At 37.5% G+C, this 25,027-nt stretch overlaps 1 protein-coding gene across 2 annotated transcripts in view; it reads left to right on the plus strand.

Annotated features, from left to right (window-relative positions):
- nfx1 (nuclear transcription factor, X-box binding 1) overlaps positions 1 to 25,027 on the plus strand; it is a 72,982-nt gene that overhangs the window by 13,608 nt on the left and 34,347 nt on the right. For both annotated transcript variants that reach the window (XM_060824781.1, XM_060824782.1), the window contains exons 4-8: positions 2,226 to 2,303; positions 7,165 to 7,270; positions 9,943 to 10,014; positions 19,130 to 19,269; positions 24,717 to 24,816. In XM_060824781.1, coding sequence (XP_060680764.1) covers positions 2,226 to 2,303; positions 7,165 to 7,270; positions 9,943 to 10,014; positions 19,130 to 19,269; positions 24,717 to 24,816 — 496 coding nt within the window. The remainder of the gene's footprint in view (positions 1 to 2,225; positions 2,304 to 7,164; positions 7,271 to 9,942; positions 10,015 to 19,129; positions 19,270 to 24,716; positions 24,817 to 25,027) is intronic.

Here is a 25,027-nt window from a genome sequence, read left to right on the forward strand (position 1 = left end):
GTTGTAAATAGTTCAACCACCAGCAATGATCCCAATGATGCTTTGCTAAATGCAGGTTCCTAACCTGGAAATGACCCCTATATCCTGATTCTCTCTCTCTTCTGATTGTTGGTTAAGCCTTTGCTGTCCCAACATCTTGAGCTCTTATCTTGTGTGATAACTGTTTACGTGGGACTTCTTTGAATGCCTTTTGGAAATCCAAATATGTTACATCTAATAGTTCCCTTTTTAAATGCTTCGATTGTTGCATCTTCAGAATTCCAATTTATCAAAAAAATTTCCTTTGTGTATATAGTACAATCAAGTTGAGCCAACGTGATTTTATTCTGACTTTGTAAATGTGTTGCTGCTACTTCCTCAATTGAATCTCTGCAATTTCCCAGTTATGGATGTTAGGCTAACTGGCTGACAGTTTTCAGTTTTCTAACTCCATCTTTTCTTGAACAGAAGTGTTACATGTTTTCTAATATGTTTGGACCTTTTCAGAATCAAGGGAGTTTTGGAAGATTGACTGAATTATCCATGATCTCTGCAGACACTTTGTTCACAATCCTAAATTGGAAACTGTCAGGTCCATAGGACTTCTCAGCCTTAACCTTTCTAGAAATTTGACACTAGCAACTGAGAAGGTGTTTTGAGTTTCGTACTCCTTTTGCTCCTTGATTTTTCTCATTTTCTTGGAATCGTTTTGATTTTCTACTCTGAAGAAATAGAAAATGCTTGTAAAAACTGAATTTTCTTGTTTTTCCCTAACTTCTCAACCTCCTCCTTTTTAAAGAGATCAGTGTTTGATAGAAATAGTCTCTTCCTTTTTGTGTATATAGATAAGTTCTTACTATCTATTTTAATGTTTCTTGCTACTTTGTTTCCATCTTCTAGTGTCTCCCTCTTATTATTGTTGCTTTGCTGGTTTCTAAAATCACCCCATGATTCTAGCCTGGCATTAATCTGTGCAGCAGCACGTCTTTTCTTTCAATTTATTGTCATCTTTAACTTCCTTAGTTGGACATGGATGATATATTTTCATATTTGAATTACTTTTTCAATGGAATGTGAGAATTGAGAAATAGTTGAGAATTATGCAATATTTCCCAATTTTCGCTGCTGTTCATCAACTGTCTTATTTATTTTCAGGTTTACTATAACAAACTGTTTTTAATCACACTTTGATAATTGCCTTTATTTAAAATTAAGACATTATTGTGTAGGCTTCTCCCCCTCCTATAGAATTTCACATTTAATCAGGTTGGGATAATTCATTCTTAGAGGATCATTTACAATGAGATCATTAATTTATCCTGTTTCGATACACATTCCTAAACCTGCTCCTTGGTTAATTCCAGGGTATATGTTTACTCCAAGTAACTATACCAAATACTTATGAATTTATTCTCTGGAGTTCTTGTGCCATTTTAATTTGTTCAATCAATGTGCAAGGTAAAACTGCCTGCAGTAATGCAGTGCTTTCTTAAGTCATCCCTATTATGGCAGTGCAGAACAATGACTGACTGACAAAGATGTGTTGATATTGTAAAATATTTTTGCTGAATTAGCCACTATCTGGAAGTGGACACTATCTGATGAATTTTACATTCTATTTTCCAATATTAAATTCAACAGACTTACTTATCCAAAATTCAGAGTTTGTTTTACTCCTCAAACCTTCAATAGTGATAACTTGGGGCTACCATAGTCACAAATCAGTTCAAATTGATGCATTAGACATTGCACTTAAATATATTGTGGTGATTTCTTTCAAAAAAAAATCCCTCTAATGCCCACTTGATGTATTATGGGACAGCTTCTATTCTCACCTCAGCACAATAGAATAACCTGTTTGCACTGTTCCTCTGGTGATTTAGTTGAAGCAATGGAAGACCATCAAGGGATACCCAGTAGGAATTCCATCTGTTTGAACAAGTTGTTATGGATAAAGCCAATTTTTAAAAATCTCATTATTTTGAGTAAAATTTGTTTGAAGGGCAGCTGTTTACATTCAATATTCTTGTAAAGCACTGTGTAAAGAATGAAGAAAAGTACAAAACCTTTTACAAGATGTATGCAGTCAGTAAGAATAGCTATTCATGTAGAACAATAGTTTAGCTATTGTCAAATAGCAATTTTTCTTCTCTTCTCATGAAAAAGTGTATTGAAAGATAATGCGAATAACTTTTGTTCTTTAATATTGTTCTGAACAAAGCATTTTTATTCATTTTGCATGCTAGATGGGAATGGTGGTTGGCGATGTCCTGCTTGTCAGAACGTTTCTGTAAGAGTCCCCAATTCTTATATGTGCTTTTGTGGTAAGTAGAAAATCCTGCGGCATTACCTGAAAATTTTCCCAAAAAATGCTCTTGGAAAATGCCACTAGTAATGTCTTGTGTGTTTTCTATGTAAAAGGAGTGTTTGAAACTGCTTTACCCTTTATACATATCAGATTAGTCTTTAATACTAAAGTACATCTGGAGTGCAAATCATGTACCCAGTTGTAAGATTGGATTTTAACATATATCTCAAACTCTAGGATAGTGATTCATTTGTTTCTGTACTTTGCTGTATTGAGTCATCATATGCTCCAATTACTTTGCCCTTTTACAAGAAAGGGCAAAGTAAGATCAATTAATGCACCAAATAGTCTATTAATACATTCTCACTGAGCACTTCCACTCACCCACTGCACGCAGACAAAATCTAGAAATGAACCCCAGTCTTATCAACAGGTGGCTATTAAGTTTTTTGTTTAAATATAGCTGGCTCACAAATGTCATTTAGGTGAAGAAACCTACCTTGTCTGACCTACTTGACTCCAGACCCACAGCAGGTTAAAATCTTCTAGGAGTAAGTGAGGGCTGGAGATCAGAGCTGAAGTGCTGTTGGACTTGTAACTGCCCTCTGACATGACCATGCAAGACACTCAACAGTTAGGAGTGGACAATAAATGTTAGCCGTTTCTGTGATAGCCGCATCATTGTTTCAAAAACGAGTGGAGAGAAGAAATGTTACTCATTTTATTTCACTCCGCACTGATGTAAACTGTCCTGACTCAAAAAAACTACAATCTGCTTTCTTGGTCACTTGCTAGTTTTGATTCTCAGGTTAGTGCCAATTTCACTGCATATTTCATACCTATGGTATGTGATTTGTTGTCTACTTTGTCAACTTACTATTATTATACATCCAGTCCACTTCGGCAAATTGATGTCAATTGAAAGGAAGCTGTAATGTTTTTCATTTTGGTCGTTTATTGATTATAGAGAGCAATGGAATTTGAGGACTTGGTAAAAGTGAACAGAGCTTACTTGACTTCTGAGACTCATTGACATTAAGTTTATTTTGTAATCAAAAAAAAAATCAAAATGTGTGCATGTGGATATGGTTAAAGCCACTGAACCAAATGCTCATAAAAAGTCTTAAAGTGACATGGAAAAGTCACCAGTTTTTGGACAAGTTTTCTCGAGACAGAGGGAGGGGAAAGCAACATTTAATGATGTAACCTAGAACTCAATCTTGTGACTTCTGATTTTTCTGTTTTTTTTAACTTAAGTCTACATTCCATGAAAGAATGTCGAGCAAGGTCAGCATTTGTCACTTGTCCTAATTGTGTGGCTTGCTCAGTCATGTCGACAGACACTTGAGAATCCACTACGTTTCTGTAAATCTGGAGTCACATGTAGGTCAGTCAAGTGAGGATTGGAGGGTTTTTTTTCCCTTTTTGAGGACATTAACTAACCAGTTAAGTTTTCACAACAATCGGCAGTTTGGTCACCAATATTGAATGGCTCTGAGATTTGAAGCTATGCCCCCAGGGCGTTAGCGTGGGCCTCTGGGTTATTAGTCCAATGATATTCCCACTGTGCTATTGTTGCTAGTTTGCTTCTATAGGAAAAAGGGTGCAGCTAAAAATCTAACAGATAATTTTGAAAAAACGAAAAGCAGATTTGGCAAATTAAGACTTTACATCTGTTTTTAGAGGAGATGTGGTGCAGCATAAACTGTCCATATAATGGAGTCTAAAGCAAGTTGCAGGGAGAAGACCTAATAGATGTTTTAAAACTTCATTCCAAAAAAGATCATGAGAAACCAAATGGATCTGGAGATAAACAAATCTCCAGGATGTCATGCCCTGTATCCTTATCGATTAAAGGAAAGTTGGCAGAAAATTTGAATTGGACTAGTCATGACTTGCCATACTTTGGTGGGATTATGTGCCTTTTGGTTTGGAAAATTGCATATCATTGCATCATTTAAGAAAGAAACCAGGAAACTATGGATTTGTCAAATTGTCACTTTATGGTAAAGGATTCAATCTTTGATCAGTTCAATGTGAAGTACATGTCATATCTGACTAATCTAGTTACATTGGTTGAAGCTGTTTGGTAGGGTTGTCGGAGGATTTTTGTCTGAGAACCTCAACAATTAATTTTCAAGTTCCACGTAAAATTATCGACGACAATAAAAATGGAAGTAGTTTAGGAAATTGAAGAGGTAGGTCACCAAAATTAAAAAGAATGTGATTCATTTGCTGAGAAATGACAATGTTCCTTTTGTAGTTGCATTAGGGTGTCAACTCTAATAAATATAAATAAAATATGAATCCATAAATAGTGGTTTCATGTTTCTCATGATACCAAATTAAGCAAGGTAATTTAAGTAGACTTAAAGCCACAAATACCATTCAAACTAGCAGATCTAAATCAGTATCTTAAAGTGTGTGGATAATACATGAAGTTACAAAGACAGATTAAGTAATTAGCAAAATTGTGGCAGATGTTGGTTAATGTGTGGAAGTGAGGTGAGACTGGGAAAGAGCAAAGGATTTTGGATGTCCTCGTGCACATGTCTTGCAGAACAAGTTGACAGGTATATGGAAAGGTGAATAATATGGCCTTCATCTCAAGGGGTAGAACTATGCTTATTTAAAATTGTGCAAAATCTTAATCAGACCCCGTCTTGACTATTGTAATCAATTTTGGGCCTCAGGAAGATTTTGGCTTTAAAGAAAGAGGGAAAATTGACCCAGGGCTTAAATTATGGAGAGCAATTGTGCAAATGTGGCTTGTATTCCACAGAATTTTGATAGTTGAAGTGATCTGATTTGTCATTTTTAAAGGGTTTGTAAAGATGCATTAGCGGAAGCAATTTAATTTAGTGTGGGAAATCCAGAGTAAGCAGCAGAAAGGAGTAAAATCAGCAGGCACTATTGAAGGGCTGTGGAGTTATTTCTTAAAATGCCTATGCTGGATTAATTGGCGTTTTAAAATTAGTTTCTAATTGTTAAGGTATCAATGAGACCAAAGGTAGTTAATAGAATTAAAATTTGGATTAACCAGGATCTAAGACTGTATAGGCTTAAGGGCTTAGCAAAGGACTCTGTGATGGCATTTTGAGTCTGCCTGTAGTGCGTGGACTGTAGCAGTTCACGATGACGGCTCACCATCACCTTCAGAAAGGCAGTTGGCCCATCCAATCATGCTCACATCTCGCAAATTAATTAATCAGTAAGTTGTGACCAACATAATACAGTTCTCCACATCCTGACTGCTCAAAGTTTGTACAAAGATTTGTAGCTCGGGTGCTTGTTGTAGTGGTTCTGTTCGCCGAGCTGGAAGTTTTAGTTGCAAACGTTTCGTCCCCTGGCTAGGAGACATCATCAGTGCTGTGGAGCCTCCTGCGAAGCGCTTCTTTGATGTTTCTTCCGGTATTTATAGTGGTCTGTCCTTGCCGCTTCCGGGTGTCAGTTTCAGCTGTCCACTGTAGTGGTTGGTATATTGGGTCCAGGTCGATGTGTTTGTTGATGGAGTTTGTGGATGAATGCCATGCCTCTAGGAATTCCCTGGCTGTTCTCTGTCTGGCTTGCCCTATGATAGTAGTGTTTTCCCAGTCGAATTCATGTTGCTTGTTGTCTGCGTGTGTGGCTACTAGGGATAGCTGGTCGTGTTGTTTCGTGGCTAGTTGGTGTTCATGTATGCGGATTGTTAGCTGTCTTCCTGTTTGTCCTATATAGTGTTTTGTGCAGTCCTTGCATGATATTTTATAAACTACATTAGTTTTGCTCATGTTGGGTATTGGCTCCTTTGTTCTAGTGAGTTGTTGTCTGAGCGTGGCTGTTGGTTTGTGTGCCGTAATGAGTCCTAAGGGTTGCAGTAGTCTGGCTGTCAGTTCTGAAACGCTCCTGATGTATGGTAGTGTGGCTACTGCGACCCTTAGGACTCATAACGGCACACAAACCAACAGCCACGCTCAGACAACAACTCACTAGAACAAAGGAGCCAAGACCACTATAAATACCGGAAGAAACATCAAAGAAGCGCTTCGCAGGAGGCTCCACAGCACTGATGATGTCTCCTAGCCAGGGGACGAAACGTTTGCAACTAAAACTTCCAGCTCGGCGAACAGAACCACTACATCCTGACTACTGTTTAGTTCTAGCAACCATGACACAGAAGACATTCTGGAGGCAGAGTCTGAGGCCTGTCCCTAGAATAAAATATTGTAAGGTGTGGATGAAGTAAACCTGGAATGTTATTTGAATTGCAAGAAGTCAAAGTAAAAAGTTACTTTCCCTTTAACACTGTTATCACAGCTTCTTTACACACAGTGATCATGAATGGAATGAGCTTTGAGATAGAATAGTGGAAGCAAGAAACTTTAAATGCATAATTAATCTGAATTTTGCTACCCTGCTTAGAAAAATACCCTGCTTTATCATCCAATTTATACTGTCAGGATTCAGGCATACAGACAGTACAGATTCTACAAGCTTGTTTCATTTTCTCCAAGTTTACTAATTCAGCTTTTTGTCACATTTTGTTTACGAAAATATAACCCATGAGTTTTTCAGATGTGACCTTGTCAACAACTTAGTAGAAGTCTATTTAGCAACATCACTTGGACTTCAACTGTCTACTTCATTTGTAACTTCTTCAAATACATTTGAGATTTATTGAGTAGCAGTTTCATTTTTTAGAGTTCTGCTGTTTCTGATTTACTAATGTTCTCAAATTTAAATTCTGATGGAGTGCAATTCCTAACCATGAAATCTCACTTTTGTGAGGAGTACTATTGTAGTGCTGTGCAATTGTAGCTTTCTGAAAGAATCGCAAGATCATATATGTAAACATAAGTTCACGCTCCTGGTAATGTTTTGTTTTGTATAATTGTAAGGTAAGGTTAACAATCCAGAATGGAACAGGAATGAGATACCTCACAGCTGTGGCGAACTTTGTGGAAAGAAACGATCTGGCAATGACTGTCCCCACTCATGTAACATGTAAGCACAGAAAACACACAATGTATGCAACTTTATGCCTTTTACATGTTGCTTTATTGTCAATAATTTGCCTTTTTTAATATTTCAAGTTTTTGGAATTTTTCATGAGTATATTACTAAATACAACAAAACTCACTTTGCATATGTTTTTATATGCTATTATTTTTCAGCTCAACCTTTATTGTGCCACTTCCTTTAGACTTGTAAAATAAACTTGGGCAGATACTATATTTGGTTATGGTGGATCTTGTACTTTGGAACCGTGGTTAACTGTTTGTTGTAGGTGCTGCCTATCTGTCCCACTATGGAAGCTTTGAACTGGATAGTTTGACAATGAATCTAATGTATGTGAAAAAGATTGTACTTGCATTTCAATGCATGTTTTTAAATAATTTAGTTGTGAGAGGATCATCCTTGCCTGATTCATTGAGGTGATGGTTGACCTGTGATCTAACTCCATATACTGGCCTTTGTCCTGTATTCCCTATGCAGTTCTGTTGTCACAAAAATCTATTGAGGCCTGATTATAAAAAATTAAATTGATCTAACCTCAATTGTTGTTTGCAGAAAAGTTCAAAATTTCTGATGCATAGTGTACAGATCTTTCCTAGTCTTCCCTAGAAGATTTGAATCAAAATTTGACTGGTCTCAGTTCCACACTCCCAAACCAGGAGAAATAGTTTCTCCTGTTTGAGCTCACCAGTTTCTCTTTGTTTTGAAAAAAATTGATCACCACTTAGACTTCTAAATTCCAGGGAGCTCTGCCCTATTTTTTTCCTGTGATGTTACTCCAACTTTGGAAATCAAAGTCCAAACAGACCGTTTTAATGCTTTAAAATTATTGTTGTTCACTACTTTGAAAATGTTGATAGCTGTGGAAATATTTTTGTAGTTATGAAAAGAGTAAGACCATCACTGTTTTCCAAAATTTACAGATTTTTATCTAATGCAAACTTAATACCCATTGGTTCAACTTGTGAAGATTTTATTTTCCAAGAAAATGTCAATAATCTATCCGGTTCACTTTTCAAATATTTGTGGAAACCCCTAAGTCTGAAGAAAGTTACCACTGTTTAAGTTAGTGTTGGGTGTCAAAGTGAGGAGTAACATCACTCACAATTGCTGAAAGTTCTGGCTGATGCTGCTCAACTCAACCATACTTCTGTTTCAAAATGAAGGTTAAAAACTGACTCAGATTTCCAATTAATCCTGATGCCTTTGTTATAACCCAGTCCAATCCCTGCGACAACAATTTAAGGAATTGTATTTTAATACTTAAGGTTACAAATTAGCAATCGTTAAATTAGTAGATTTCTGAATGATGTTGATATATGAAGTCATCTCTTTTTTTTGAAAATTCAGTCAGGTAGATAATCATGTTCAAAGGCCAGTGTCAGCCAGTGCATGTGCTCTACTGAAAGCTTTTGAATTTTAACCTGAGTGCAAAAGTTGAGGAAATTTAACATACAACTATCTTGAGAAAATCTGCCAGCAATTATATTTGTAAAAACAATGACTGCAGATGCTGGAAATCAGATTCTGGATTAGTGGTGCTGGGAAAGCACAGCAGTTTAGGCAGCACCCTAAAGCTTTTGCCCGAAACGTCGATTTTACTGCTCCTCGGATGCTGCCTAAACTGTTATGCTTTTCCAGCACCACTAATCCAGCAATTGAATTTGGACAAGCTTCAAAAGTATCAAATGATGCTTTGCTCTTGCTTTAGTACTTTAACTGCATTCTCAACTTATTAACACTGCTTCTTTGTAACACATTAATATGATCTCTACGGAAGATTCACCAAACAAATCAAGCCCCCCCATCCAACCAACATTTCTAGTGCTGTGTGGTAATTGACCCTCCCATTGCATGGAAGATCATTGTAAATGAAAAGAATTTGTGTTCCTTTCTGTTAAGATAGTTCTTGCTGTGCCTATGTGGTATTAAGTCTTGTTACCTAGCTGATTCATTGCAAACTATTTAATCATTTATAACTGGGGCAGAGAGGAGAGTAACCCTTATGATAACAACAAATTTGTGAATGTCAATGTACTTAGGTTAACTTTTGATATTTCTGGCATGTATGTTAGCCATAGGTTTATAGCAACAAAGAAATTAACTGTTTTCAAGAGCAGGCTGTGCTAGTGACTGACACACACACACACACACACACACACACACACACACACACACGTGTAAATAATTTAAAAATGTAAGTTAAAACATTTTTAGTCTCTTGCTTTACCCCCCCCCCCCATCCCATTCCTTCTCTTGCCATTCTCCTGCGTTTATTTTAACTTTTGCTTTATTTCTAATATACCCTATTTCATCCAACTTTGAAAATCTTGACCGATGACTGAAAATTGGCTGTGAAGGCTAAATGAAGTTCAGAAATCTTAAGTGACAGGTTTGTGTTAAATCTGTGTTAATTTGCTTCCGATTTAGAAAGAGCTTGAAGACTGAAAATTGCAATCCCTATGGCAGGATTTGAAATTAACTTGTACATTATATCCAGGGATTTTATAGGCTGTATAGGGTTTCAGTTACAACTAAATTGAGCAGTTTAACATGTGTGCTTTAAAAGTTATCAATCCTATGACTTCTCAGCAGGGTGAAATTAGTGCTCTCTTTTTTTTTCAAATGCAAATCACTGAAGCAGAATCTTTTCCTTTCAGCCTCTGCCATCCTGGCCCATGTCCGTCATGCCCTGCATTTGTGACAAAAACATGTGAATGTGGTAGAACCAGGTAAGACCCCACTTCAGTATTCCCACTGCCTGAACATTGTTTAATTTTTTTGAAGAAGTTTTGAGTAAATTATCCTTAAGATACTCAAATTTATTCTTTTCATTTTTATCTTCGTAGAATGGTACAGCACAGAAGTAGGTTGTTCAGCTCATGTCTTGCAGGCTCCTTGATGGCAATATTCAAATAATTCACTGTTATTCTTAGCTCGTAATTTTTTTTTAAGTTTGCCGTCGTTTTTTTTTGGAGCATTATGATCAAATCTCTTTTCACCACCATTCTTTTCATGTATTGCATGCTGTATCACAACTTCTTCCTGCATACCTTTGTTTTGCTCCATGTCATCTGCTTTCGTCTACCTTGAATTTTTTCTGGTGACTGACATTTTTAGAAATAGTTTCTTCCTTACTTGTCAAAATCCTTCATGCCTTCTAATGCATTTTTCTCCGATCTACCCATAACTTTGTGCTATGTAAGAACAACTTCAAATTCTGTAGCCTCTCCAATAAGTGTCTCATCTCTGGTATCACCGTCTCCATTTTCTTTTAAAGCCTTGCTATCTTGTCTGAAGTGTGGTTACAACTGAATGTATCACTCCACGTGAGGCCTAACCAATGTTCTATACTGGTTCAACATAAATCTATTGCTTTTCAGGCAACAGCCTAGTGACATTATTGGTAAACTATTAATCCAGAAACTCAGTTAATGTTATGGGGACACAAGTTCAAATCCTTCCATGGCAAATGGTGAAATTTGAATTGAATGAAGAATTTGGAATTAAGGATGTAATGATGACCATAAGACCATTGTTGATTGTTAGAAAAACCTATCTGGTTCACTAATGTCCTTCAGAGAAGGAAATCTGCTGTCGTCACCTGGTCTGGCCTACATGTGACTCCAGCCTCCAGCTATATGGTTGACTCTCAACTGGCCTCTAGGCCATTAGGTATGGGCAGTAAACCTAGCCGGAGACTCCGCATCCTGTGAATGAATAAAGATTTTTTTTTTCTGTACTCTGTTCCTCTAATAAAGGGGATCTTGTGTTTAATTCTTAAATCAGTTTTTTGCAAATTTTCCTACCAACTTCAAAGGTTATGTGCATTTCTCTATTGCTCATGTCTTTAGAAGTTTATTCATTAATTTATATTGCTTCATTCTTTCTACCAAAATATATCACCACATTGATTTTATTTCATGTGCTGAATTCTGTTACTGTTCTCTTCATTATTACGTGAGACTTGTATGACTTTGAGAAATCTCAAATCTAAATTCTGAACGTTCTACCAGTACCAATCTCTTACCTTTTCCCCAATAACTTGCGTGTTGTTTCTATTTGCAGAATCACTTAATGCTCTCTTAAATGCCTCAATTGAATGTGCATGCTTCCAAGCAGTGTATGATCTTGGCATTTGTCGTAGAGCTGTAGAGTACAGAAACAGACTCTTCAGTTCAACTCATCAACATCAAATTTATATTCTAAATTAAATTAGTCTAGTCCTATTTGCTAGCATTCAGCTTATATCCCTCTACACTTTTTCTATTCATGTACCCATCCAGCTGCCTTTTTAAATGTCGTAATTGTACTGGTCTTCACCACTTCCTCTGTCTGCTCTTTCCGTATACTCATCACCGTCTGAAAAAGTTGCCGTTCAGGTCCTTTTTAAATCTCTCCCCCCTCTCTCACCTTCAGCCAATGCATTGTAGTTTTAGACTTCCAAAATTGGGAGGTCATTAAAGAGGTCATTAAACAGTTTTGTATATGACATTAGTTTTGGAAAGTGACATGTCTTTTCTATCTGAAATCCAACCAGTCATAATCACTCTCTGAAGTTTGAACCATAAGCAAAGTTGTATTCATATTGCCACTGCCCCATGAATTCTATGTGTTTAAATTTTGGAAACAAATCTATTATGTGGCATTTTATCCAATGCCTTTTGAAAGTCCATGTAATCATTTCCTCCTCTGGTATCATTCTGATATTCCTGAGGAGGATTAGCAGAATCTGCCTACAAGCTCTGCATCTACCATCTTTCCTTCCTTCGGTACCGTCCGATATCCCATCAAGTCTGAGTGAAGTTTTGTACTTTGCAAACTGTCAACTTTTTAAGTACTATTCTTAATCAGTTATTTTCCCATCAATTAGACTATTGTGTTTTTCTTAATATAATATGTTGGCAACATCCTCTTTTCCCATGAACACAGATGAATTGTGCTTATTTACAACTTGAGTTGTGCCCACTGCTTCCACAAGAAGATCCTTATTTTAGATTGATTCTGCCCAAACTGACTACCCTCTTACTATTTTCATGTTTATGAAATAGTCTCAGATTTCCTTTCATGTTTCTTGTAAATCTTTTCTCAGACTCTGCCTCTTCATTCTCCTTTTTGAATTACTAAGCTTATTGCAGCCTGCTGGGATTTCTGCATTTGCAGACTTCTGCTGCACAAGGCAGCCATTCAGCCAGTGTCTCAAAAAACTGTCTTATCATTGGTACAATGCTCAATCTCTCATCTTTCCCCCAATAACTTGCATGTTGTTTCCATTTGCATAATCATTTAATGCCCTCTCAAATGCCTCAATCGAATATGCATGCTGCCAGGCAGTGTATGATCCTTAGGTTTGTCATATGTCTAGTTTTGTTTTGATCTTCTAACCTTCAGATCATCTTAATATTTATTAATGCCACTTTTTCATTGTCCAATGTATCATCTTGTGCTTGCAGCTCCCCAGTCTTAATGACTGTGTCGTGTGCATTTATGGAAAATGACTCCAAGCCCATCTAAGACAGCCTCACATTTGCTCTGTCCGATCTCTCCTAATTCTAATCTACCCTTGTATAAGATTTGTCTCTTTCAATACTCTGTTCAACTTAGAAACAAGAAGAGAAATTGCTGGAAAAGTACAGCAGGTCTGGCAGCATCTGTGGAGAGAAATCAGGGCTACTAACTTAGTTCTATCCTTCTACTGCACTAGCTAACCATGTTAGCCGTTGAGTTGCAACCAGTCTACCTTGATCTGGCCTTGCCTGAGCCAATATTGATACCAGTATCCCAAGAACCAAAAGCTTTCTTTCCTGCACAATTCTGTCACTGTACATTAGTCTCCCTTAATATACAGCTCCTGTACCCACTAGAGCATGCAGCTGAAATTAATCCTGAAATTTACAACTTTTAATATACTGCCTTTTATTTCCTCAGCTTCTGAAACACTTGCTGTAGTACTTGACCCTTTTTCTCGTGCTTCCTGTGCACCATTTACTGTCCTGACACCAAGAAAGCAGCTTCATTGATTGCAGAAATACCTATTGTTCCTTGACTGTTGTATAGCTCCTCCAATTTTATATTTTACTATGCCACTGTGCTGGCATGATCCCTGTGCTGCCCACCACCCCTATGTCTTTTGCACCAAAGTGCTGAGTGCTCCTTTTAAAATGCCTTCATCCTTATTTGGTGTTCAGTAGTGAAAGCCAATTTGAGGGTCATACTCCACTGCTTACTACTCCCTACCAGTTGAATGACAACCCATTCAATGCCATGTCTAAAGTGATGTTTATAGTTTTTTTTATGAACTGGTTGTCTCAGCAGATTTTGAGATAAAATTGATTTAGTCAAATTGCAGTTTTGGTGCTTTATGAAATATGTTGCGCTTTGGTTGCTATAGCACTTCATTGCAAAGTGTTCGCCAGGGGTGCGAGTATTGTACTTCATGTTGATAGCTTTGCAGTTTCTTAGAGGCTTTCTTTGACTTGAGGACAGTATATAAAATATTTTGCCTCCCCTCAAAAATAAGTATCGGAAAGTAAAAGCAACCAACAATACTGGTTTCCAACCAAACTTCTGGTTTTAACATTTCTAATTAATTAGTAGTTGTCAAACTCCATATTTTAAAATTAAAAATCTCACAACGTCCAGTTATAGTCCAACAGGTTTAATTGGAATCATACTAGCTTTTGGAGCACCACTCCTGGTGGTTGTGGAGGACACTATTGTAAGGCACCTGAAGAAGGAGCGGTGCTAGTGTGATTCCAGTTAAACCTGTTGGACTATAACTCGATACTGTGTGATTTTTAACTTTGTACACCCCAGTCCAACACCGGCATCTCCAAATCATGATCCATATTTAAAGGAATTGAGAAATTTGGAGCGTTTATGAGAAAACTGAGGGAAGAGTCTATTTCAAATGCCTTGTACAGTTCAATGGGGACTGTTTTTCTAAGTCCATTTGATATATGTTCTCCTTGATCTGGCATGTATTAGGAACTCCTGCAAAAATCTAGTTTAAAGTGTGATTGCTGTAATGATTCTACAATGAGTAAGAATAGTAGAATGGTAATAGCAAGGTAGCTCTAAAAAGAATAGGTTTCTAAACCTGTCTCTTTGCCACTCCAATACCAAGAATAAGCATAGACCATTAAGCTCCTTGAGTCTGTTCCACTATTGAATGACATTATAGCCATAAAAGTCTAATCCTGTATACTTGCCTACGCATGTGATTTAATACCTTTTCAGTTAACAAAACTCTTACCAATCTCCGATTAAAATTTACATCTAATATTCATCATTTGCACTTTGCAAAAGAGATTGTGAAACGTCTAGCACCCATTTTATGTAACAGTATTTCTAACTTTCTCCCCGATCAGGATGCTCTAATGTTAAGACTTTGGCCCTGAGTCAAAGACACCCTAACCCTAAAGACCTTTATTTTCTTGTATCCTGAAAGCTCTTGAAATTTTTGATCGAATCACACCTTAATATCCTGAATTCCTGGGACATAATTCTAGTTTGTGTCCTCTCTCCTTTTTAGTATAACCATTGGAATCCAAATATCACGTGCTATAATTCCTGCAAGGCCAGCATATACTTAAATTCTAGTGTACAGAATTATTCAGCATAGCCCAGAGGTCCTCTAGCAAGGATTTGTTAATAGCTGCAAGATAATTAGTCCCTAAGATATATTCACAAGCATTCTGTTAGCCTTTGACAGTTTTCTGTACCTGTTTGTAACATTTTAAACCACCTTCCAGAATCCAGAGTTGCCATGGCACTCCATTGCTTCAAGCTTTTCATTATTTCAAAATTACCCTGTCCTTTTTGGACCTAAAGTGGATGACCTCACATTTGTCAAATTGCACTTATCAAGGGCAGTTGGGGATGGGTAAAATAAATCTTGATCTAGCCAGCAAAAACACATCCTGTGAATAACTTTTTTTTAAAAATTGGAATCCAGTTGGCATAGCTTTGCTATCTCTACCAGTAATTTTATGCTTCTGTCTATGATGCCACCTAGTTTGGATAGGTGGCTTTCTAACCCATCATCTACTAATGGATTAGTAAATTTGCAGATGACACTAAAGTCAGTAGAGTAGTGGACAGTGTAGAAGAATGTTACAGGTTGTAGGGGGACTTGGATAAACTGCAGAATTGGACTGAGAGGTGGCAAATGGAGTTCAATGCAGCTAAATGTGAGGTGATGCACTTTGGGAAGAATAACAGGAAGGCAAGGTACTGAGTTGCCACCCAGGTGGATAGTGCTGTTAAGAAGACATACGGTGTGTTAGGTTTCATTCGTAGAGAGATTGAGTTCTGGAATAGCAATATCATGCTACAACTATACAAAACGTTGGTGCAGCCACACTTGTAATATTGTGTACAGTTCTGGTCCCCATATTTCAGATAAGATGTGGAAGCTTTGGAAAAGATGCAGAGGAGATTTACCAGGATGTTGCCTGGTCTGGAGGGAAGGTCTTATGAGGAAAGGCTGAGAGACTTGAAATTCTTCTAATTGGCAAGAAGAAGACGAAGAGGGGATTTGATAGAGACATACAAGATGATCAGAGGATTAGATAGGGTAGACAGTGCAAGTCTTTTTCCTAGGATGATGCGTCAGCTTGTATGAGGGGGCATAGCTACAAATTGAGGGGTGATAGATTTAAGACAGATGTCAGAGGCAGCTTCTTTACGCGGAGAGTGATAAGGGCATGGAATGCCCTACCTGCTAATGTAGTCAACTCAGCCACATTAGGGAGATTTAAATCCTTGGGTAAGCACATGGATGATTTTTGGATAGTGTAGGGGGACGAGCTGAGAATAGTTTATAGGCCGACGCAACATCGAGGACCGAAGAGCCTGTTTGCGCTGTATTGTTCTATGTTCTATCTGCTGCATGTGTCTCATTTATAGCTACCTTTTCAGGAAGTCTGTAGTCATGATATGTCACACCTTTAGTTTCTATGGCTAACTGTGGGAGTTGTTATCTGAGACCACAGACTCTTTGCAGGCAGCTGTCCACTTGCCTGTCCTGGATGTGTGTCTGTCTCACTTTGCCAGTGTCTGCCTTCTAAGCATTGTCATACTATCTTGTCAAGATTTGTTGGCTAATTTGCCATTCATAATTTTGGTACACCGAGAAGATGCAAAGCATCCATGCTACATGAGGTGAAGCCTTAGGATCTTCACTTAGCCATCAGCTAAATCATCAACGCACATAGTGAAGAGATAACATCATAAGAATACCTGACAAACTAAAATGTTACAAAGTGAGGCAACAGTTACCAAAATGAATGTTTGAGTTACAAATGGGAGTACATGTATTCTTTTGAATTGCATTTGATTTGAGCATTTTTATTTTAGCACGATTTGTTCATTGGAGTGATTAATAATGTTATTCAAATAAAAGCAAAGAGCTGTGAATGCTAGAGATCAGAAATAAAAGCAGATTGCTGGAAAACTCAGCAGCTTTGGCAGCGTCTATGGAATGAGAAACGCAACTAGTGTTTAAGAGTTGGTTCCAATGGGTCATATTGGACTCAAACTGTTAGTTTTGTTTCTCTTTCTCAGATGTTACTACACCTAAGGTTGTCCTGCACTTCGCTTTATTTCAGAATGTTGTCTTTAACCACGTTCAACTGAAAAACTACTGTTTATTATCACTGTTTTAGCAGCAAACTGCTTTTCTGACGCCCCTCTCTCCTTCTTACCCACCACTTTCCTCTCCTACCCTTTTGTTACTTCCATCTGACCATCTGGCTCTCCCATCCCACCCTTCTCTGATCCATCTCATCTTTTCTCCCATCCTCTTCCCATTCACCACATTTCTCCACCCGTCCTTTTCTGCTCACAGCCACCCTCCCAGTGTCCCTCTTCTACTTGCTAACTCTTTGCTTACTATCGATGGAATTTCTGGCATGTTGACTTTTCACCTACTTTAAATACAACCACAAAGTAATTACTCAGTGTCTGCTGTGTTGTTGTTGTTCTTGTTGTTGTTCAATAATTTTGTTTTATTAACTGGCACTTGTGGAACCAGAAGTGTACCGGTTGGTCAAATATTCCAATGGATCAAGAAGTCCACATAATTGATGTAAAAATGCATACTGAGTAATAGAAACATCACTGTTACACTTTATAATTTATTATTTAACTGATTTATGCTGTGAATAATGCAACTTGTCTTAAATAAAACTTACTGGCAGAGATCCTTCTCACTCACTCTCGCTCAACTGACTGCTCGGACATCACGAAGATCGCAATAATATGATAAACCACAGATATTTCAAGGTTTTTTTTATTGCTGGTTCACAAGATGCTGGTTAAAACACAATCTGCTGCAAATATTAAGGAACTATATGGCTGTGTCAAATGGCTTCCTACCCAGTGCTTCTGACCACCCTCTTTTTCCAAGTTATGAATTTTTATTTTATCTTAAGCTTTTGGCCGTTCCTGCGCTCTCATTTCTGTTTGTCCCATTCTGTGCCTCTTCTGTATACTTATTTTGTCTTTAACTTTTTCTATTCATCCATTTTAATTTTTTTAAACTTAAATTTACTACTACAGAATACAAAGGGAACTCCCATATCAATGCTTTTTGAACAATTTATAGCTGTCATTTTACTTATCAACAAAGCTGCTCACTTTGTGGATGGTTTCTGTTTGATTACATTGTAATCAGTCTTACCTATACCTTGTTGGGACAGATCCTCTGTCCCCATGTTCGTTTGGAGGAGAGAGACACCGGGTCTGATTAAAAGTATAAACAGGTTTAATGAGAGAGAATCGTACACAGTACAGTGAGGTGTCTAGCTCACTGGAGAAGGCGTTCTGACTATTTTTTAATTTGTCTATCCTTTTGTTCTTTCACATTCCAGAGTTACATCCTTATTTGGTAAAATACAGAATTTTCGTATGTCATTGGTTCTCACCTGATAACGTTCTATTACCTCAGTTTGAGCTACGTGCGTTTAGACACGGCTCTAATGTCCTGTTATCTCTCACCCTCCCTGGGGCCTCTTCAGGCTATGCCATCAGCTTTTCAGTCTGTTCTTAGTGTAACACAATGGCTTACTGTTGTCTAGTGAAGCTAACAAGTTCCAGACTTGCTAATACTACCTTACGTGAGCACTACCTAACAATAAATTTTCTTACACTACCTAACCTTAATAATGGATCCCAACAACCTGGAATCATATCTTCTGCATTTCTCCCTTTCAAATACAATGTCCTGATCTGGAAGTAATATCTAGATACAGTTCTGAGTGTTAGCAGCCATCTGGTACCTTTTCTCAAGTAGCCATCTTTTATGCTTTTAGCCACATGAAGTATTACTTCCCAAGTAAAAACTCTATTCAGTACACCAAACAGTACCAGCTCTCTGACTGTTCTAAAATGGTCTCCAGATATTAAGTACTAGACTTCTACTCAAATCTTCATGTGCTCTGTGGGGGGAAAAAAATGTATGACTAATTGATAAAGCCATATTTGGAATAAAATGTAGAACACAGGGAGCCAGACTAGAGGAAACTTATCTGACCAAACAACGCTAGTTTGGTGAATAGAAAATAAAATGTCTGATCTTCAAATGAAGCTTGATTTGCATAAAAATTTTTATTGTCATCTTCATATGGATACCTATTTACAAATTAGTCAAACTTCTCATTATTTGTTCTGACATTTAACTTCAGTTGTGCACTTGCAATGTCCTTTTGATAATATTTAGATGTAACTCTTGTAAGTGATCCAAGTATTTCATTACTAAACTACTGCTTCAGTTATTCTTGTGTGTTTTGTGTTGTAATCTTTAAATCCTTTCAGAGGATTTAAACTTTTTCCCCCACTTTGCAGCCAGTCTGTTCGATGTGGGCAACCGGGAACCATTAACTGCAGTAATGTGTGTGATAATCTCCTAACTTGTGGGAAGCATACATGTGCCCAGGTTTGCCATGCAGGGAAATGCCAGCCATGTCAACTTACTGTTCAGCAAGGTAAGGAGCCAGTCTTCATTCCAGATACAACACTGATCCATTTTCATGAGCTATGGAAAATTTGATTGATATTACATTGTCCACTGTGGGTTGGAAATAATTAAAGTTTATTATATGTTACCTTAATTAAAAATGTTGAATAAGAAGGAAGTTACTGTTTTCAGCAAGTAGACTTTTGCTTAAGAAATAGGAGTGGATCATTTTGATGTCTTGTCTGCTCCACCGTTTAATAATCATGTCTGATATGAGATGGCCTTAACTTCATTTTTCTGTCTGCTCCCTCTTCACTTGTTAACAAAAATCTAACTCAGCCTTGCATAGTATATGTTTAGTGGCCTAATCCTGACTGCTTGCTGAGGAGAAAATTGCAAATATTGATGACTCAAATAAGTTTGTCCTCCTTTCTGTCTTAATAGAAGATCCCTTATCTTCAAACTGAATCCCTCAGTCCTAGATTCCCTATCAAGCCTTCAGAATCTTATACATTTCAAATAATAACCTGGCATTCATCTAAATGCCAATACGTGCCCAATCGTCGTTTCATTCCAGCATTTAGCCTAGTGAAGCTTCTGCTCTGAACGCCAATACAAATATGTTCCTCCAGTAAGGTAACACAAACTCACAAACTACTTCATACATGATCTCACCATTGCATTATAGAATTGTTGCAAGAATTACTTGTTTTTATACTCTATCCCTGTTATCAACACCAAAGACTGCATGCCGTTCTGCGTATGCGCCAATGTCCACGCCTTTGTGCGCACGCGCTGCTGTCCACATCAGTCTTCGTGCTGTCCTGTGCATGGGATGATGCCAGCTGCTGACAGAGCAGCTTTCTGTGAAAGGGACTGTACAGAGACCAGCTTTGTCTTTTTAAAATATGCTAAGTTAAATCTACTTTTGTTTTGTGAATAGATATGATTTCAACCCTCATTTAGACTGTGCTATGCTTTGTTATACTTTTGGTGATTTTTGAGTGATCATGAGTGATTTTTTTTTTGCTGGTCTGTCCCTAATCCAACTTCTTCCATAGGCCCCATTATTTCTGTTAAGTGATTTTCTGTTGAGCGAGGTTTTGTTGGAATGCAACTACAGCATTATAGGAGAATTACCTGTGGTTACATAAAGGGGAAGTGGATGGTCAGGAACAATGTTGTCCCATGAAAGACAGCAAGTGGGGACACTGTCAATGTCTACAGAGATTTTACAGCATTTTGAATACAGTAAAAAAGGAGAATAGTTTGTCAGAAGTCGCAAGAACGTTAATAGTAGATCATGACCAGGGACTGAATAAAGTTAATCTAAGCAAAACATCAGTAATGGAGAAGATAATGAAATTAAAAACTGACAAATCCTTAGAATCTTATGGTTTCCATGAGAGAATGTTGAAGGAAGTAGGGAACAAACTGTAGCCACTGTCAACATAATCTTTCAGAGTTCTCTAGATACGGAAGTTGTCCCTCTGGATTAGAAAATTGCACATATCACTCCATTTTTTTTAAGCAGGGTGAAAGAGAAAAACCAGGGATAAATAGGCAGACCACTAGCAAACCATGAACACCAACTAGCTATAACCAGCTATTCCTAGTAGCCATGTGCACAGATGACAGGGACCACAAATTACACTGGCACAGCACAACAATCATAGAGCAAGCTAAACAGAAGGCAGCCAGAGAACTTCTAGAAGCATGGCACTCATCTTCAGATTCCATCAACAAACACATAGACCCAGACCCAAGATACTGGCCATGACAATGGACAATGGGAACAGGCAATCTGAAACAGGAACAGAACCAAATAAATTAAGAAAAACTTAGAGCAGCGCTTCACAGGAGGCTCCAAAGCACTGAAGATGTCACCTGGACAAGGAATGAAATGTCTGCAAATCAACGTCCCAGCTCAGCAAACATACCCACAACTATGACAATCGGCACCTGAGCTTCAAATCTTGCTACAAATCTTTCCACAATCCTTTGAATAAGCTGCGTTTAGCTGAAAGCAGATATCAAATTGCATGTTGTAGTTTTTTCTACGATGGCACTGTGGACTTTGAGAGAGATGTTATTGACAGTATTGAAATAGAATTTTAGGCTTCCTAGTCAGAAACATCTGCAGTCTAAATGTATCGGTAAAGACGTTTAAACCATAGGTTTGGAGTAATTTTGAATCCGCAACCTTATTCAGAGTTCTGAATATAAGTTTGCTCGCTGAGCTGAAAGATTTGTTTTCTGACGTTTTGTCACCATACTAGATAACATCAGTGAGCCTCTGGTGAAACACTGGTGTTAGTGACCCGCTATCTGTTTTTGTGTTTAGGATTCCTTGAGTTGGTGATGTCATTTCCTGTTCTTTTTCTCAGCGTGGTAAATGGGGTGCAAGTTAATGTGTATGTTGATAGATTAACAGTTATGGAGTATAAGATCAACATTTCTATTAAGAAACATGTCGACTTGGACCCCGTTTGCCACCCTCTGTTTAAAAAAAACTGGAAATGATATCACCGCAGGAAATTGCATCACCAACCCATGGAAACCTAAACACATAAATAGAAAGTTTATGGAGGCTCACCTGATGTTACCTAGTATGATGATGAAACATCTGAAAACTAACCTTCCAGCTTAGCGAGCAAACTTCTATCCAGAGTCTGAACCTGAGCTACAAATCTTCTCAAAACTCACGTATTTAGATAGTGTTAATCTTACGTCTGTTATCTCTATGCTAGGTCATCAGAGGAAAATTAGATTAGATTACTTACAGTGTGGAAGCAGGCCCTTCGGCCCAACAAGTCCACACCGACCCGCCGAAGCGCAATCCACCCATACCCCTACATTTACCCCTTACCTAACACTACTGACAATTTAATATGGCCAATTCACCTGACCCGCACATCTTTGGACTGTGGGAGGAAACCGGAGCACCCGGAGGAAACCCACGCAGACACTGGGAGAACGTGCAAACTCCACACAGTCAGTCGCCTGAGTCGGGAACTGAACCCGGGTCTCGGGCGCTGTGAGGCAGCAGTGCTAACCACTGTGCCACCGTGCTGCCCGATTGTATCGCATCTTAAAAAAAACAACTCATTGCAAACCTTAATTGTTATGAAATTGAAGGCATGTATTGTACCTTTTGAGAGAGAGAATGTTGTTCTGAACTGAGATTGCAAGCACCTCTGTACATGATTAGATGGCAGTCCTAGAATGTACTGGAAAATTGAAAATGTGTAACCTTTGGACGTGAAATGGATACCTGAGTTTTGGTTGCTATTTTACAACAATTCGAATTTAACCAATCAATTTAAATTATGCCCCAGGATATTAAAACCCTACCGAGTTTGAATTTGCTGTTCTTCCAACATCAAACCAATGAGATGATACAAGGTTGGGTATAAAAATGTGGACATTTTGAAAATTGGTCAGAGACCAATTGTCATAGAGAAACTGCTGGAGAGCTAATTGCCCATCTTACGTTTTGCTTTCAAATAGATTAGAAAAACATTCTCTATCAAAGGTACCTCTTCATGTGAAACATACTAGCTGTAAAAAGAAAGACAATGATTCAGGAAGATCAGCAGCAGGAGAAGACAAAGACTGGGTGATTTTGAGATTAAGCCAATGTAATTTTTTAAGTGTCTTATTGGAACAGCATATTTTTAGAGTTGGAGTCAAAGTAAGCAGTTAAGAGAAATGGGGGCTTAGATTTGAGAATATTCTTTTGTTTCACATTTAGAGTTAGAAAATAAATTGATATATTTTAAAATAGTGAGTTCTGTCATCTCATTTGAACAGATTGTGAAGTGAGCTTTTCTGGGTGCTTGGTTTAATTAACAAAAAAGGTTCACCTCTGTGTCATAGTTAGTTAAATTGGTTATGTTTTCACACCAGACCACACATTAGCACTGATTATACAGAATTAAATACTATAATAAAGCATCTTACAGTAGAGAGTATATTTTAAGGGAAAATAAAGCGTCAAAAATTAAATATGGAGAAATGTGTACTTGCCATCCTAAGACGACCCAAAGAACCAGAACTTAGTGTGAAGCTGATTTTATAATATTTTTGGATGGTGTAAATGGGAAGTGCCTTTAATCCTCAGAAGCTAGGAAGTAAATGCAAATATTTTGAGAATTACGTGAAGTTAAGAGTACTTGAGCTGCAGAAACTTGTGACAGCAGTGGATATGAGATTTTTTTTGTCAAATATTTTTTGGAGAAATTTAGCCCCTGGGGTAAACTGGACACAATTCAATGAACATTCAATGGTAACATTCAATGAACAGTCATTCCTTGTGGGATAGTGTACACTTTACAAAAAGTGTAAATAGGGGAAAAGCTGTAAGGATTGACCATATTAGCATGGAACAGTTGTTGGTTTTTTAAAAAAATCTCAAATCACCTGAGTTCATCCAAATCACCAATTATCTCTTGTTCCATCTAAGAAGTGTCAAAATATTACAGGGACCCATGGAAGAGAGCCAATTGTCTTGTAATGCTTTATATAAAATTTGGAAAGTAATTTTATTAGTTTTAAAATGCAATTTTTGAATATATGTAAGCTTTATTTTTAAACCAGGAAATGAGTTAATTGTGTAACATGATGTTGTGTTTACAGGAGAGGGACACTCTTTGCTCAACACTTGTGCTCATATAAAGGAACACTTGGTAACACTGGAGCCATCTGTTTGAAATATTTCTTTATGAATAAGCCTAAAACTGAATAAATATTGCCCATTACAGCTGACTTTTAGAAGTTGAACAATTTATTGGTAAACAAATTTCAGCATATGGTGTGATATAGTGCATTTTGAATGGAAGACTGAGGAAATTGGATAGAAAGAGTATAAAAGGATAAGAAAACACAAGGGACCTAGAGTAGAGATAGTCAAATCACTAAAAGCAGGAAGACAAGTTTAGGACAACTTTTTAAAACAAACACAAACACTGGGATTAAGTTCTCAAAGAACAGAACAGAGAAAGTAAACTGAATGTGTCTTGAACTGAACCTATGAGAACTGCACATGGCAGTATACCATATCCATATTTTGGAAACAATTTTATAGAAACATTGGAGAAGGTGTAGAAAATATTCAAGCATAATATAACAACTGCCAGGACTCCTCCTTCAGGAAAGGTTCAGGCAATAAATATAGATGCACTTTAACTAGAGAAGAACGTAAAGAAGAAATGAATAGAGGGATATAATGGAGTTAAATGAAGACAGATCATCTTTGTGGAGTGTTAAGCTGAATTAGCCACATTCAACTAGCTACCTGTTTCTGTGCTGTACATGGAATGTGACTCGGTTCTTTGGCTTTCTTGATCTTTTCACTGAGTTGTGAAACTGTTCAGTTATAGTGATCTTGTAGCATGATAGCTTATAGACTAGAAAAATACCTGATTTATGAAATAACCAAGTGATCAAATCATTATTACTTTGTCTCCTTTCTAGGCTGCTACTGTGGAGTTACTTTCCGAGAAGTACTATGTGGAACAGATAAAGAAGCATATGATGGCACTGGCTATTTTACTTGTCAGAAACAATGTGACAGGTGAATTGAGTATAGATGTATGCTTTAATTGGTCATAGTAGATATCTTTTAAGAAGCAGTTAGTGAGACACAGAATATACTGATTTTAAAAAGCAAACATGCATTATCAAAAAAAGTTAACTTACTAAGTGAAGTTTGAGATTTCCACTGCTTCCTTGAAATGGGATTTCTCTGTTTCTTCTTCCCTTGTTCAGGTCTGAAATTTGTTTCT

Source organism: Hemiscyllium ocellatum, chromosome 5 (assembly GCF_020745735.1).
Source record: "Hemiscyllium ocellatum isolate sHemOce1 chromosome 5, sHemOce1.pat.X.cur, whole genome shotgun sequence".
Taxonomy (NCBI): Eukaryota; Metazoa; Chordata; class Chondrichthyes; order Orectolobiformes; family Hemiscylliidae; genus Hemiscyllium; species Hemiscyllium ocellatum.